Here is a 16,963-nt window from a genome sequence, read left to right on the forward strand (position 1 = left end):
AGGGACCAGGTGAGATTCTCCTCCAGGTGAACACCAAGAAATTTGGTGCTCTTAACGATCTCTACCGAGGAGCCATCGATGTTCAGCGGGGAGTGGTCGCTCCGTGCCTTCCTGAAGTCAACAACCATCTCTTTTGTTTTGTTCACATTCGGAGACAGGTTGTTGGCTCTGCACCAGTCCGTTAGCCGCTGCACCTCCTCTCTGTAAGCTGACTCATCGTTCTTCCTGATGAGACCCACCACGGTCGTGTCATCGGCGAACTTGATGATGTGGTTCGAGCTGTGTGTTGCAGCACAGTCGTGGGTCAGCAGAGTGAACAGCAGTGGACTGAGCACACAGCCCTGGGGGGCCCCGTGCTCAGTGTGATGGTGTTGGAGATGCTGCTTCTGATCTGGACTGGCTGAGGTCTCCCAGTCAGGAAGTCTAGAATCCAGTTGCAGAGGGAAGTGTTCAGACCAAGTAGGCTCAGCTTTCCAATCAGTTTCTGAGGGATGATGGTGTTGTTGTTTAGGGTCTACTGCTGACCATGAAGCCCAATATACTGTGTGCAACATCACAGGGGTTACATTTCCACAAGCTGAAAGGTCCTTCCTCTATGTTCTTTGCAATGGTGGAGCCATTATTCTCTGAAGAGAAAAAAAAAAATCAGTTATTAGTTGATGAATATGGTGTTGTCACATATCTCTCCACTAACTCTCACAGAACACAATGCCAGCACTGAGTTGATTTTTATCAAGTGTCTGTATTACTTGCAAGGAAAGTTCACCTCCACTCCCACCGGGGATGGTAAGGGTCTTCCAACACACTGTTCACAAAGGGTTCCTTTTATACATAACGAGTGGAATTTATTATTTCCAGCAAGCTCAGTCCTTCAGATACATTTGTTGTAGTCTGCCATCTGCAGTTGACTCATCTCTGCTGCTTTCTTATTTTTGTACAATGTTCAGTACAGTACACTGTGTGCTTGCAGTCACTTAATTCCTTTAGTAAGCACATCTCTTGTAGTTTCTTCTTGTTTGTTTAGTCACATACATATATTAGCATAGCACTCTGTGATTGTACAATTCCATTTTGGATCTGATTGAGACATATAAGATTATTAAGGGATTGGACACGCTGAAGGCAGGAAGCATGTTCCCGCTGATGGGTGATTCCAGAACTAGAGGCCACAGTTTAAGAATAAGGGGTAGGCCATTTAGAACTGAGATGCGGAAAAACTTTTTCACCCAGAGAGTGGTGGATATGTGGAATGCTCTGCCCCAGAAGGCAGTGGAGGCCAAGTCTCTGGATGCATTCAAGAGAGAGTTAGATAGAGCTCTTATAGATAGCGGGGTCAAGGGATATGGGGAGAGGGCAGGAACAGGGTACTGATTGTGTATGATCAGCCATGATCACAGTGAATGGCAGTGCTGGCTAGAAGGGCTGAATGGTCTACTCCTGAGCCTATTGTCTATTGTCATTTTGTTACATCAAATGGTTACAAAAAAATATAAAGCTCAATACATATTTCAGCATTTCCTGTCACTTGGAAAGGATCCATTTATTTCTTCCTCTGTTTCCTGTCTGACAAGCAGCTCGCCACCCATTAATTGATATTACCTTCAATTCCCATGTACTTTCATTTTGTGATTATCCCCAGTTGTGAGACCTGTTGACAGCTTCTACAGCAGGGATGGATAGTTTGTTCCATAGGCTCTGTACTCTTTCTACAGTTTCACTTGAGCCTTGCATATTCACAGCAAAGAGACTTAAAGGGCTTAGTTTTTAAGAGCTGTTCCTTCTCATTTTTGAGTGATCATAGCCTAGGGAGTCTGATGAATTCAAGGATTCAAAGTACATTTATTATCAAAGACTGTATGAATTACACAACCTTGAGATTTGTTTGCTTACCAGCACCCGCAAAGCAAGAGACCCAACAGAACCCGATCTTTAAAAAAGCCCAACCCCAATGTGCACAGAGAAAGAGAGAAAAAAAACCATAAATCATGCAAACAATATAAGCGAGCAACAACAACAGTAACCCCTATAAATTGGTGAAGCAGCCTGGAGTAGGCCCAAAGCCTCTGTATTGAGTTCATCATTTAATAAATTGATGAGTTTGTTACATTTTTTTTCAAGAAGGCTTTTATTGCCTTTGCTCTTTTTGTAATCTGTTGTTGTGATAGAGTTTGGAGTAGAATGCCTGGTGTGGGAGTCTGATGGTGGGTATGTGAACAATCAGTCTTCCAGTCAGAACTAAAGAAGTACATTTAAAACCTTGGCGCTGTGGATGTTGTCTGGGATAGGATGCTGACGCTATTACACTTGTTGGAGCATTTGCAGAGACAGCAATGGGTGTATGTCCCCAGTGCTCTGGGGTGTCTGTGGAAGGTAGTCCATGTTTCTGAAGCATCTAAAAGGACAGAGATTAATGCTCCCCTATAGACCATGAACTTTGTGCCAGGTTTGAAGTCGTAATCTTCCAAAACTCTTTTCTTCAGAGATCCAAAACCTATGCTGGTGCAATAGAAATGGTGGTGACTTTTGTCAGTGATGTGTGTCTTTGTGGGATGTGGAAAGTGATTAAGATAGCAGAACCCCTTTGTCCTCTAGATGGGCATATTTAAGGCAGAGGTTGATAGGCACTTGAATAATCCAGGCATGAAATGTTACAGGGAGAAGGCAGGAGAGTAGAGCTGGGAGGGAAAATGGATCAGCCATGATGAAATGGTGGAGCAGACTCAATGGGCCAAGTGGCCTAATTCTGCTTTTTTATCTTATGGTCTTATGCTAATTTGAAGCCTATTCTCTCAGATGCTTTAGTGAAGCAGTCAATGCTGATTTGGAGTTCAGCCTTCGAGTGTGTATGTGCACCTGCATTATTTGCATAATGCACTTCAATAACTGAAATTGGAGTGATCTTGGTTCTGGAGTGCAAGCAATAAAGGTTCAACAGTTTTCCATTAGTGCTGTAGATTAGCTCCACTCCACTGAAGAGCTTGTTGAAGGTGAGGTCCCCTGTTGTAATGATGAAGATTGAGAAGGTGATTGGAGTGACAACAACAGTCTTGTTGAGTCCATCTGCATTGGAATTGGATTAGCAGAGGACTCCTTGATTAGAATCATGACTTGCATATCATTGTGTAACAGATGTAGAATGCAGATGAATTTTTAGGACAAGTATAATTGAGGAGAATCCCACCTAATCCTCAAATATAATTGGTGATGAAGTTGTAGGCTTTTGAAAGGTCAATAAAGAACACCAGCCCTGTAATTTGTATTTTTCTGCTTTTCTTTCCCTTTTGATTGCCCCGATGACTCTGATTTATCATTTTGGCAGCTAGGGTGTAGAGATTTTGTGACCGCTCACCCTGCAGAACCTACTCTCTCCTTGGCATTACAGAGGCTACAAAGAAAAATGCCATCATGACCGTCACAGGGGCTGTTGAGCAAACCATCAAATGACTATGGATCAAGAGGTGTGGCCTGTGGACAGATGCTGCTGGGACACAAGCCAGGGCCTGATTAACCCTGGCTGGGTTGCCTGGCAAGAGTGTCTGATGTCGAAAGACTGGATGACCCCATGTTACATCACTGGTTGTGTCCCCCAGCAAATCCTAGGATGTATCTCACCATCATGTTCCAGTCTGTAGCTACTCCCTGTGTAGAAACATTTCCATCACATTTCTTCAGAATCATTCATCTATCACTTTAAATCTGTTTTCCTCGATCTGTAAATAGCCCACAGATAGGAGCAGATCTCCTTACCCTATCTATGCTCATCACAACCTTACACACCTTGAGCAAATCTCTTCTCAAACTGCTTTGCCCATGGGAAAACCGCCTCGGCTACTATATCTAACTGAAATGCCTCATTCCCAAACTCTTTTTAGCAAGTAGCTGCAGCTATTTTCTCTCACATGCGACGTGCTGTGTGTCTCACATCTTTCAGCAGGATCCTATTCTAAACAAGCTCTCAAGCTTATCTGGATAATCCCGCAAAAATATCTTTAAACAATCCATCACAAGTTAAATATCCCACTGTTCTCTCCTGAGTCTTTTCAGTTAAAGGAATGATGAATTAAGCTACAGTGTGCCTGCTGAATGTACCTTAAACTAAGAAGTAATTCATGAGTGGGCAAGAAAAAGAGGGAAAGAGTTTATCACAAAGATTGAGTACCATTTTGCATATACCATTAAAGTACCTCATGCAAAAGGAGGCAATTTGTCCTACTGCCCTCTACTGTTTCTTTTGTTTCTCTTAAAAGAACATTGCCTCATACCCCAGCTCTTTGCTGCAGTTATCTAAATTTCAAAATTATTTTTAAATTATTTGTTGAGATGCAGTGTGGAATAGGTCCTTCTGGCCCTTTGAGCCACATTGTTTAGCAATCCCCTAATTTAATCCCGGCCTAATTACAGGACCAATGACCAATTAGCCTTCCATCCGGTACGTCTTTGGACTGTGGGAGAAACTGGAGCACCCAGAGAAATCCTTGCGGCCACAGGGAGAACGTACAAACTTTTTACAGGCAGCTGCAGGAATTGAACCCAGGTCGTTGATACTATAAAGCATTGTGCTAACCACTATACTACTATGTCACACCTGAGTGTCTCTATTTAATTTTTTAAAATAAAATTAATTTCCACCATCTTTCCTGATTCACACAGCACTCTGAGTGAAATCTTTCATCCTCATCTTTACTCCATAACATTTTGCAAATTATTTTATATCTATTGTTTTTCAATATTCATTCTTTGTCACTTGCAAGACAAGTATTTATTGCCCATTCCTAAGTTACCCTTGGTAGGTGAACATTCTTCTTGAACGACTGTGCTCTTTCTGGTGAACGTACTTCCTGAGTACCGAAGCAGAGAGAGTGAGAGAGACTACCAGGAACTGGACCCGGCATTGATGAAGGATTGGTGGTATGTCTCTGTGCCTGGACGATAGGTGACTCACTTCTTCACGGGCACTTGCCGCCTGCATTCTTCTTGGTGAAAGAGCTTTGGAGCAGCCAAGGCTAGTAACTGCATTGCATTTGGTAGGTGGTGCACACTGCATCAAGTGCATGCCAGTGGTAGAGGGAATGGTTAATGGAGTTCATAAAATGGCTGCTTTATCCATAGTGAAGTTGACCTCTGATTTTTGGGCCATTTGTCAGAAGGAATAATTTTTCCCTAACTTGAATATTAAGTAATTTTGTTTTAGAACAGGAGTTCCCAACATTTTTTATGCCATGGACCCTTACCATTTACCGAGGTGTCTGAAGACTCCAGGTTGGGAACCCCTGTTTTAGATCATCACTGAATCTTCTTTGAGAACAGTTTTTACTTTCTAATCCCTTGTCATAACCAAATTCGCTTCATCCCCAGTAATCTTCTTTGAGAACGGACATTAGGAGAAATTTCTTTAGCCAGAGTGGCAAATCTGTGGAATTCATTTCCACAGGTGACTGTGGAGGGAAAGTCATTGAGTATATTTAAGGCAGAGGTTGATAGATTCTTGATTAATCAGGGCATGAAGGGATACGGGGAGAAGAAAGGAGATTGGGGCTGAGAGGAAAAGTGGATCAGCCATGATGAAATGATGGAGCATATTCAATGTGGCCAAACAGCCTAATTCTGTTCCTATATCCTATGGTTCTACAACACAAAATCTAAACCATCTTTAAATGTTTATATCTTCCCTCAAATGTTGTGCCCAGAATTATCCTCACTGCCTCCATTCAGGGGCTAACTGGTGATTTATAATGTTACAATATCAGCTTTTTATCTGTAAACTGAGTTGAAGGATATGCAAAGTAACCCATGTACTTGTAACTTATCTCATTAGGTTGCCCTGCCAGCATTTCAACACCAAGCACTTCCTGCCATTTCTTTGTACCATATTTCCATAACTTCAACAGAATGGATGTGTCATGTTGGGTCATCAGTTAACACCTGATTCACATCCTGTCAAATATAAAATCCTTGTGCAGACTTTGTTGGGTTGGGTTCATAAATTGTCTCATTCCACATCAGATCTCAAAAATACCGAACTTGATGAAAGTCGACTTACGTCGATATGGAAGCAGAAACCACGTTTTACTGGGTGTAAACTTCTCTTTGAATATGGCAGTGATTCTGCCCTTGAAATCAACAGCCAAAGGATCAAAGGATCACAGCTTCCTCCATTGATAGCCACCTCTCTCTGCTGATTCTTTAAAAAATATGTTTTGCAGACTGGCAGAAACTAAGGAAATGTGTCAACACAAGGATGTCAGCTATCTCCTGTATAATCACAGTTTGCTTCTGAATCAGCTGTTGTTTAGGACCCCAGCAAACCACTGACTTCCTTATAGACTTGTTGACTTAGGCTTCAGTAATGGTCAACGTACTGTGGTGGTGTCTGGAAAAACAACTCCTTTTAAAGTAATTGATATCAAATGTTTAATGGGGCTGTTTGTGGTTCAGTGGACTGTACTCTCACTTTTGAGTCAGTGGATTCAAGTTCAAATCTTGCAGCTTGAGCACAAACAACTAGGATGACACATCAGGGCCATACCAAGGGAGTCCAGCTTGGAAGTGCTTTTGCTTTTGGATCCAACTGAATTTTCTTTCAGGAGGTTACAAAGGTTTGTTTTGAAATACAAAGAAGTCAGCACCACTGTTTGGACCAGTATTTATACTTGAATAAGTATTTTAAAGGAACAAATTACCTGGCAACATGACATTGCCGTGCCACCTTGCTGGGCACCAGTTAACCACCATGTTTTTGACATTATATTTATGTGTACAGTTCAGAAGTCCTTCAATGGGCAAAAAACATTTTGGGATGTTCTAGCACAACAGAGCAGAGAACGATGCTCTTCAGCACAAAATATCGGTGCCGACTTTGATAGTAATCTCTCTGCCTACACAATGTCCTTGTCCCTGTATTGCAGAGGTTCCTAACCTGAGGTCCAGGAACCCCTCAGCTAATTGTAGGTGTCCATGGCATAAAGCCTCTGCTCTATTCTCTGCCTGTTTTTAATGCTTCTTAAACCTATTGTCTTTAGCATTTGATACTCAGGGAAAAAGGCTCTCACCATCAACCTTAGCTTTGTTTCTCGTAGTTTTACAGTATTTACAGTGGATCCCGCTTAATTGGCCATCGGTTAATCAGTGAATGTGCCTATTTGAGACAAGCCTTAAAGAACAAAAACTACTGGACAAAATAGCTTGGATTTCCTTCATTTATTTTGGACTTTATGCCTCCTCACTGGGACAGGAGACGCGTCTTCTTCTTCTGCTGTTGCCGAACACTTTCTAACTAGCATCAGTTGCCTGAACTTGTGAGTCCGTTAGTTACTACACCATGTGTTTGTGTTCAAAAAATAATAGTTTTTGTCACTGATAGTTGGTGAGATATAAACTGTAAGACAATTCAGAACTGTTTTGCTCACTGTGGTTTCAAACATTCAGGCTTGATGATGAGAGAAACAGCCGGGGTTGAAAATAAAATGATTTCACAAATTCAGCAAGTTAGGAACTACATAAAAAAATTTGAAGGTATCGACAATTATCTTGAGTCTTCGAATAAAAATTAAGATTTGGAGGAGGCAACAGTTTCTAATTAGGCCCTTGTGTGGCTTAGACTGAACAGTTTTTAAATACTGTCAGTAGTGTATGTTACATTATTTGTTTCGGCCAAGCAACTGAATTAAAAAGCAGTGATCTTTGATACTACCTAATGCAGGAAGACAATGAAGGAAATCGATTACCTGCACTTGCTGTCTGTGCTGATTTTGTTCATTTACAGTCTATCTAAAAACACTGCAGGGAACACTGTATGAAGTTTTGTATTTATTGTTTATTTTTATTTATTAAGATACAGCCCATCAGACCACGTCGTCCAGCAATCCACCAGTTTAATCATAGCCTAATCACAGGACAATTTACAATAACCAATTAACCTACCAACTGGTACATCTTTGTATTGTGGGAGGAAACCTGAGCACCTGGGGGAAACCCACACTGTCGCAGGGAGAACGTACAAACTCCTTACAGGCAGCAATGGGAATTGAACCCGGGTTTCCTGTACTGTAAATCATTGTGCTAACCACTATGCTATCGTGCCACCCCCTCCATCGCTTCCTACATCAGTAACTATTAGGAACTGCTACACAGAGTTATCGCTCTGTAGCACTATTGATACTATTCTAATTTGTTCTGTATTTCATTTAAAACATAATTTGTTACTTAGTTAAAAGGTAGTATGTATTTTTTAAAACTATTTCCATGAAACTTCAGATAATTGGGTTAGCTGCTTAATTGGCTACTAATTGGTGCTAGTCCCAATGTGTCCAATGAACCAAAATCCACCGTATTTCTTATTATGTACTTCTATCAGGTCACCCCTTCAGCCTCCTACTTTACAGAAAACAGTCCAGGTCTCTCCACGTTCTCCTTATAGCTGATACTTTCCCATCTAGGGGACATTCTGGTGAATCTCTTCAGTACCATCTCCAAAGCAGATCTGCAAACAATACTTCATTTGTACCAAACCAAAATTATCTTGATATTGCTTTATTATTGTCAAATGTACCAAGGTACATTGAAAAGCGTCTTGCATAGTGTTCATACAGATCAAAATCATGACACAGTGCATTAAGCTAGAACAAGGTAAGATGATAACAGTGACAGCTGAGAAGATGACAGTGTCTACTGTCACCCTACCTCATCAGGGAAATTTATCAGGAACGCTGCATATGCAGGGCCCACCGTTCAGAGAAGCAGTGTCTCGTTTCTATATACATTATATGATTATATACATTATATACAGGTATATAGATAAACGACAATAAATTTGACTTGACTTGAATAAAATATAGAAGCTACAGAGAAAGTTACACAGTTGCAACTTGAATAGTCAACCTTTATACTTTCTAAGTGCTGCAACTGAAGAAAGAAATTCTGCTGTATGTCTTCCTACCTACACAATCCACTTTTCTTTTAGATCTTTAAGGTGCTTAAAGAAATGCACATCTTTCTGCTCTAGGTACAGTAAATCCCTGAAGTGGGACGGGAGGAAATGACTTTAAAAACATAAAATAAAAGTGACCCCTCAAGCCATTCCAGATAATCTCCGACTGATATGCCCTCTCAGGATCATGCATGTTTCAATGCGGTCACCCCTCATCCTTCTAAGCTCCAAAGAATATTGATCTAATTTCCTTAGTTACTTGTGATCCTCACATCTCAGGGATTAGCCCAGTGAATACCCTTGGACTGCCTTCTAAGCCAGCGGGAGGGTTGGTGAAGAAATGCCAGAGAATCCTAAATCCTGACAGTTACATCTTAACTATGTATCACCACAATCAGAACAGGCACTACTTAACTGCGCTTGATTTAAAGGCAAAAGTTGTGGATTACGCAGCAGTTCTATTAAACAGTGACGTGAGGTTAATACTTCTGGCAAGAACTTCTATTGGAAGATGAAAAAGTTACTATTAACTTTTTTTTTCTGATGGGTTAGTTGTAAACATTTTTGTAGACATTTTTACAATCACCCTGTTGGTTGTAGTTGTTTTATGTGGCCCAGTGAGATCAGGAGAAAAGGGGAAAACTGGGTTGAAGGAGATTTTGTAACATCTCATCTATGTGTGTGTGTTTTTTTTTGAAATAAAATTTGTGTTCAAAACGACAGTTATCTTTCTTCACTGCAGGATGCACTGGCTGTCTATAAGGAAGCAGTACAGAAGATGCCAAAACAGTTTGCTCCACAGAGCTTATACAACATGATGGGTGAGTGCATCACGTCATAGCCTGTAATACTGTCACATGCAAAGGAAGAAACATGACTAGTAATAATTCATCTCTAGTTTATAATGTTAAACCTGCAAGCAAGTTTTACTCTGCTGTCAAAGTTCATTCCTTTGAAGTCATACTAAAGTGAGGGCATACACTTCTAGTTTTGCTGTCTGGGAATGCATCTTGAGCAGTAATATTTTTTGAGGGTATGTTGAACACTGTAGGTCTGGAAACTGCCATCTTTCCACTCCAAAGGCTCCTAAGCTATTCTTGCTTCTCCCCACTTCAGAGAGGTTTACTTTTTTCCTGACCCCCCCCCCCCACCCCCAACCTGCATTATCCACTATAATTGTAAACATTCTGCAAAGCTATTCATTTTTATAATTGCGACCCTTTCTAGATTTACCATGATCCCTTGTTTGAAAGCTTAGGCTTTAATCAATTGCTGTGAAGGAGCGTTTCTGACTTAACCAGCTCAGTGTCGTCATATCATTTTGTGGAAGCGGCTCCGGACAAGAACTTCAAGAGAATTTTAAACTGATGAATCTCTCAATTAAAATCAAACTTAAGACCATAAGATAAAGGATAATAAGGTAATATTAAAATTGCAAAGCAGAGCACAACATGTGCTGCTTATTAAGCAGGGGGGAAAAAACCCATTCTTGTTCTATTAGTCAAAGTACCACAGTAAAAGTGCTCGTTATAAAGCAACTGAAGTCAATCTTCTGCTGGTGTGAGTACCAGTGCAGACACATTACTGTTTGGTTAGAGCTGCAACCCACAGAATGGGTCTGTTAAAGCTGCCAGATGAGTCAAGGCATGTTGTAAATTTATTGTCATGCCACAAAGCTTTCTTAGACTATCACTTGCTGCAGGACCATGAAACCTCTTGTCCAAAAGAAAATATTTTTGCAGGATAAACTCGGGTTGTTTTCTCTGGAGCGATGGAGGCTGAGGGGAAGTCTGATAGAAGTTTATAAGATTATGAGAGACATAGATGGAGTAGTCAGGCAGTATCTGTTTCCCAGGGTTGAAATGTTCAGTACCAGAGAGCATGCATTGAAGGTGAGAAGGGGTAAGTTCAAGGGGTATTTGAGGGGTTAAGTTTTTACGCAGAGAGTGGTGGATGCCTGGAATGCACTGCCTGGTATTGTGGTAGAGGCAAATACATTAGAGGCTTTTAGAGAGGTTTGGATAGGCACATGGATGTAAGGAAGATGGAGGGATAAGGACCCTGTAGGAGGGATAAAGACCCTCTAGGAGTGATTAGTGTTTGGGTCTTCTGATTTGCTACAATATTGTGGGCCTGTTCCTGTGCTGTACTGTTATGTGTTCTATAAAAAACATAATTTATCTTAATCTGTTCAAATTCTTTTGAATGGTTACATAAGAGATTCATGAATAAAGGTAATATTTTAAAATCGTCTTTGTGACTAAAGACTCCCTTGTTATGGACAGATAAACATTAAAAATAATTTTGAGTAGTAAATACAGTTCAAAGAATTTCATTACATTAAAGAAAACATTGTGTCTATAAATTTAAACATGCCCTTTTAAGTTAGAGCCAATCCCCAAGTAGTCATTATAGTTGTCTCCTTATTCAAAGCTGCATTGTTTTTCAGGAAAGTGATGTTAGATTAATGCCTTTTTGAGGATGTTGGCCTCCAAGCTGTTGCTATATATTAGTCTTGGGCTGAATAGTGCCTTGGAGGAGTTGCCTCATTGGTGACACGCTTCATTTCTACTTCTAGTCGGCCTGATTATGTTTCAAAATGTCATTACTCAAGTTGGACATCAAAGTGCTTTACACTGGACTATTCCATTGTGTGAAACCTGCCCATTTGTTAATCTGTCGTATTATAACAAAACACAGAAGTTCGATGAACTTAAAAGATTTCCTTTGCTGTGCTTGTGTTGAGGGAGGGTACTGTTAAAGGTATGCATTGACCCAATTTTTAACCTGTGCGCCAACAGGTGAAGCCTACATGAGACTGAACAAGCTGGCAGAGGCTGAATATTGGTACTTAGAGTCTTTGCGATCCAAGCCTGATCATATCCCTGCCCACCTCACATTTGGGAAACTTCTGGCTCTCACCGTAAGTTAAGCTTATTAATAGCAATGTTGTCTTTATGCAACTTGTTTCTCACAATCTGTACTTAATGAATTTGTACATCTGGGGCCAGGTTCTAGAAAGCAGCTCTCTAGGTTCTAGTGCTTAACCTCTTTACTTCCGCCAGAACTTTGAGTTACATAATATTTTTAAAGTTTCAGTAGCCGTATGGTTTTCTACTTAAAACACACTGGGGTTGCTTCCAGAATATGTATGAACAACAGAGAATGAGATTTTTCAACATAAATAAAAACAGCATTACTGTTAGGTTGAGACTGTGGATCAAATGTTGACTAAAAGCTCTATATGATGTTCCAGTGGGTCCCCTTTGCATTATTTCATGTGGTAGATGGTTTCCGAATATTGCTCAATTTAGAGTCTTTATAATCGCGTGCTTCAGAGTTCAAAAAGAATTGGTACTTTGAGCTTGTAAGGCCCACTTCATCAAAGCATATGCTCTTAACTTAATCCGACAACTCAGTTAGCTCTGAAGATTCATAAGTTAGACTTCAAATGTGTAAGGGGCTACAATTCCAAAGTGTGTTATTTTCCTCTGTATGAATTACTGTACCAACACTCCAACACTAAGTTAAAATTTTTGACAGAAGGAGATTGAATTTACCAGATTTATCAATGTATTTCAGATGTCAAATTCAGCTGGTAACGCTTGTTGAAGCAGCAATAAAATATACCAAAAAGGGAATAATTGCAGGCTAGTCCCCTCTACCTTCAGGTAAACTAGATCTGACAATTTACTGCGATTTATAATTTTATTTTGCTAATTTAAGGACTTAGCTAAAATGATACTGTCTGAGGAGTATTGTAGAGGTGGTACAGTGCAGGTAGGCTCACAGATTATTATTAGAAGTTCAAATAACTGCAGTTACCCATCAGCTTGGTTATTAACCACATTTTATTCTTTTTGTCACAATTCGCTTTATTGTGGTTGACCTTCCAAGGTATTTTTATGGAGTCACTTCTCGGGCCATTTAATTTTCATCAATGTGGAACTAATATAGCAGGGGGATGGGAACCAGTATGATAGAGCTGAAGATGAGCCTGCAGGTTTGCAAGTAGATGGTGTAGTATGTAATACAAACGTAAAGAAGGACAAGACAATGATCGGCTAAAACTGCAGACAGAGCAATGAGTTAAGTTAAGAGGCAAAATTCATTAGAGCAAATAATGTAGGAGTAACGGTGCTGTATTTAAATGCACATAGCATTCAGAATAAAGTGGATGAACTCGTGGCGCAATTAAAGATTGGTTGGTTTGATGTTGTGGGCATCACTGAGTCGTGGCAGAAAGAAGGCCAAAGTTGGAAGCTTAACATCAAAGGATATACTTTATTTTGAAAGGACAAGCAGGAAGGGAAGGGCTGTGTTGGTAAGAGATGGAATTACATCTTTAGAAAGAGGTGACATAGGGTCAGAGAATGTTGAATCTTTGTCGGTGGAGTTAAGAAACTGCATGGGTAAAAAAAAACTTTTTGGGAATCATATATAGGCCTCTAAATAGTAGCCAAGATGTAGGGTTAAGATTGCAACGGGAACTGTAAAGAGCTTCTTCCTCCAAGTAGTTGATAATCAAGACTACTGTTCTCTCTAATGAAAGCATATTTCCATGATTAACTGAGGGATAGTGCACTTTAAGAGGTATGAAGTGATGATATTTTTCTTTTTTTTACACCTATACCGTTTGACAGTACATCTAGTGGAAAAGTATTGATCGAAGAATTTTTTTACAAACATTGGCCTATTCATGCAATAACCTTAGAACGTTAAGAGGTTACATTGGGTCCTTCATCCCTGTTCCACCATTTGATAAATACATCGCTGGCTTCTATCTCAGCTCCAATTGATTGCACAATCTTCAGATTCCTTAATGTTCTTACTATCCAGAAATCTATTGATCTCTTCAGCAACTTTAAATTCACTGGCTCTGGCTGCCTCATTTTCACCATAGACGTTCAGTCCCCATTCACTTCTATCCCCCATCAAGAAAACCTTAAAGCTTTCATTCTCTTTCTCAACGATAGACCCATCTGGTTCCCCTCCACCATCACCCTCCGCCGTCTGATGGAAATGGTTCTCACACCCAACAAATTCTCTTCTGGTTTCTTCCACTTACTCCAAACCCAAGTTGTAGCCGTGGGCCCCAGCTATGCCTTCCTTTTTTATTTTTTGGCTACCTGGAACAGTCCCTGCTCCAAGCTTTCACAGGTAACACTTTCCAGCTCTTTCTGTGCTACATTGACAACTGTATTGGTGCTGCTTCATGCACCCATGCTGAGCTTGTCAATTGCATCAACTTTGCCTTCAGCTTCCACCCTGCCCTTAAATTCACTTGATTCATCTCTGACGTCTCTCTCTCAAGTTTCTCGATCTCTGTGTTTCCATCTCTCGGACAAACTGTCTACCAATATATTTTATAAACCTACTGACTCTCTCAGCTATACTTCTTCCTACCCTGTCATTTGTAAAAAAAAAAGCCATTCCCTTTTCTCAGTTCCTTTGTCTCGGCCTCAGCTGTTTCCATAATGAGGCTTTCCTTTCCATAACATCAGAGATGTTCCTTTAGAGAAGGGGTTTTCCTTCCTCCACCATTGATGCTGCCTTCACCTGCATTTCCTCTATTTTTTCAGATATTTGCCCTCCCCCCATCTTTCTGTTGCCTTAAAAGAACATCCTCTTGTCCTTACCTACCACCCCGTGAGCCTTTGCCTCCAGTACACCATTCTCTGCAATATCCACCATCTTCAATGGGATCTCACCACCAAAGACATCTTTACCTCCCTACCACCACTCTCCACTTCCACAAGGATTGCTCCCTCTGTGATTCCTTTGTACATTTACCCCTCCCCACTAATCTCTCTCCTGGAACTTATCCCTGCAGAAATACTACACCCGCCCATTCACCACCTCCCTCATCTCCATTTAGGGTCCCAAACAGTCCTTCCAGGTCAGATAACACTTCACCTGCTAATCTGTTTGGTTTACTCTACCTGGTGCTTCTGATTGGTGAGGCCCTACGTAGAGTGGAGGACTGCTTTTTCTCCATCCACAGCAAGCAGGCCAACCATTTTAATTCCAAACCCCATTTCCATTCCAGCATGTTGGTCCATGGCCACCTCTACTGCAACAATGAGGCCACTCTCAGGTCGGAGGAACAATACCTCAAATTACGTTTGGGTAGCCTCCAATCTGATGGAATGAACTTCAAATTCTCTAGCTTCCCTCTTCTTCTATTCCCACTCTGGCTCCACTCTTACCTCTTCTCCTCACCTGCCTTTCATTCTCCCTGGTTGCCCTCCTCCTTTCCTTTCTCCTATGGTCTATTCTCCTCTCCTATCAGATTCCTTCTTCTTCAGCCTTTTACATCTATCACCTCTCAGCTTCTCCCTCCACCCGTCCTTCCTCCACCTACCTGGTATCTGCTATCACCTTCTAGCTTGTACTCCTAGTAGTTTAAACTTCTTTGTAGTTTAATTTTTCTCTTTGATTATAATTTTTATATTATCAGCTATATATGTGTAAGTTAGGTGGCAGGGTAGAGATGTATCTCTGCCAAAGGAGGTGCATGGACAATGAAACAGCAGGTGAACTGAATCAGTCTTCTGTGGAAGACTCCAGCAGTACAGTGGAAATGTGTGAATCTACCATAACTAGAAAGGAGGTTCTTGGGAAACTGAATGGTCTGAAGTTAGATAAGTCACCTGGCCCAGGTAGTGTACATCCCAGCGTTCTGAAAGAGGTGGCTGAAGAGATTGTAGGGACATTAGCAATGTTCTATCAAGAATCACTAGATTCTGGAATGGTTCTGGAAGATTGGAAAATTGGAAATGTCACTCCACTCTTTAAAATGGAGAGAGACGGAAGAAAGGAAACTATAGGCCAGTTAGTCTGACCTCAGTGGATGGGAAGATGTTGGTCGATTTTTAAGGATGAGGTCTCAGGGAAATTGGAGGCACATGATGAAATAGGTCATAGTCAGCATGGTTTCCACAAAGGAAAGTCTTGCCTGATAAGTCTATTGGAATTCTTTGAAGAAGTAGCAAGTAGGATGAGCAAAGGAGAAGTTGTTGATGTTGTCTACTAGGATTTTCAGAAGGCTTTTGACAAGGTGCCACACGTGAGGCTGCAAAACAAGCTACAAGCCCATGGTATGACAGGAAAGATTCTAGCATGGATGAAGCAGTGGCTGATTGGCAGGAGGCAAAGAGTGGGAATAAAGGGAGCCTTTTCTGGTTGGCTGCCAGCGACTAGTGGTGTTCACAGTGGGGTCTATGGTAGGACTAATTCTTTTTATGTTATATATCAATGATTAGGAAGATGGAATTGGTGGGTTTTTTGCAGATTGCAGATGACATGAATGGAGAAAAAATACAAAAAACTGAGATTCAAAGGGACTTGGGAGTCCCTGTGCAGGATTCCCCAAAGGTTAGTTTGCAGGTTGAGCCTATGGTGAGGAAGGTAAGTGCAATGTCAGCATTCATTTTAAGGAGACTAAAATATAAAAGCAAAGATGTAATGTTGAAACTTTATAAAGCACTGGTGATGCCTCACTTGGAGTATTGTGAGCAGGTTTGGGCCCCGTTATCTGAGAAAGGATGTGGTGAAGCTGGAAAGGGTTCAAAGGAGGATCATGAAAATGATTCCAGGATTGAATGGCTTGTCGAATGAAGAGTGTCTGATGGTCCGGGGCCTGTATTCACTAAAATTCAGAAGAATGAGGGTGACCTCATTGAAACCTATCGAATGGTGAAAGGCCTTGATAGAGTGGATGTGGAGAGGATGTTTTTTAAGGTGGGAGAGTCTAAGACCAGAGGACACAGCCTCAGAATAGAGGGACATCCTTTTGGAACGGAGAGGAGGAGAAATTTCTTTAGCCAGAGAGTGGTGAATCTGCGGAATTCTTTGCCATGGGCAGCTGTGGAGACCAAGTCTTTATGTGCATTTAAGGCAGAGGTTGATAGATTCTTGATTAGTCAGGGAATGAAGGGATTTGGGGAGAAGGCAGGAAACTGGGGCTGAGAGGAAAATTGGATCAGCCACGATGAAATGGCGGTGCAGACTCAATGGGCTAATTCTGCTCCTATA

At 41.1% G+C, this 16,963-nt stretch overlaps 1 protein-coding gene across 2 annotated transcripts in view; it reads left to right on the forward strand.

Moving 5' to 3' along the window:
* The window catches only part of LOC140734923 (protein O-mannosyl-transferase TMTC2-like), a 199,324-nt gene that overhangs the window by 133,201 nt on the left and 49,160 nt on the right, over positions 1-16,963 (forward strand). For both annotated transcript variants that reach the window (XM_073059630.1, XM_073059631.1), the window contains 2 exons: positions 9,669-9,747; positions 11,728-11,849. In XM_073059630.1, the coding sequence (XP_072915731.1) occupies positions 9,669-9,747; positions 11,728-11,849 (201 nt within the window). The remainder of the gene's footprint in view (positions 1-9,668; positions 9,748-11,727; positions 11,850-16,963) is intronic.

Source organism: Hemitrygon akajei, chromosome 10, assembly GCF_048418815.1.
Source record: "Hemitrygon akajei chromosome 10, sHemAka1.3, whole genome shotgun sequence".
Lineage (NCBI taxonomy): Eukaryota > Metazoa > Chordata > Chondrichthyes > Myliobatiformes > Dasyatidae > Hemitrygon > Hemitrygon akajei.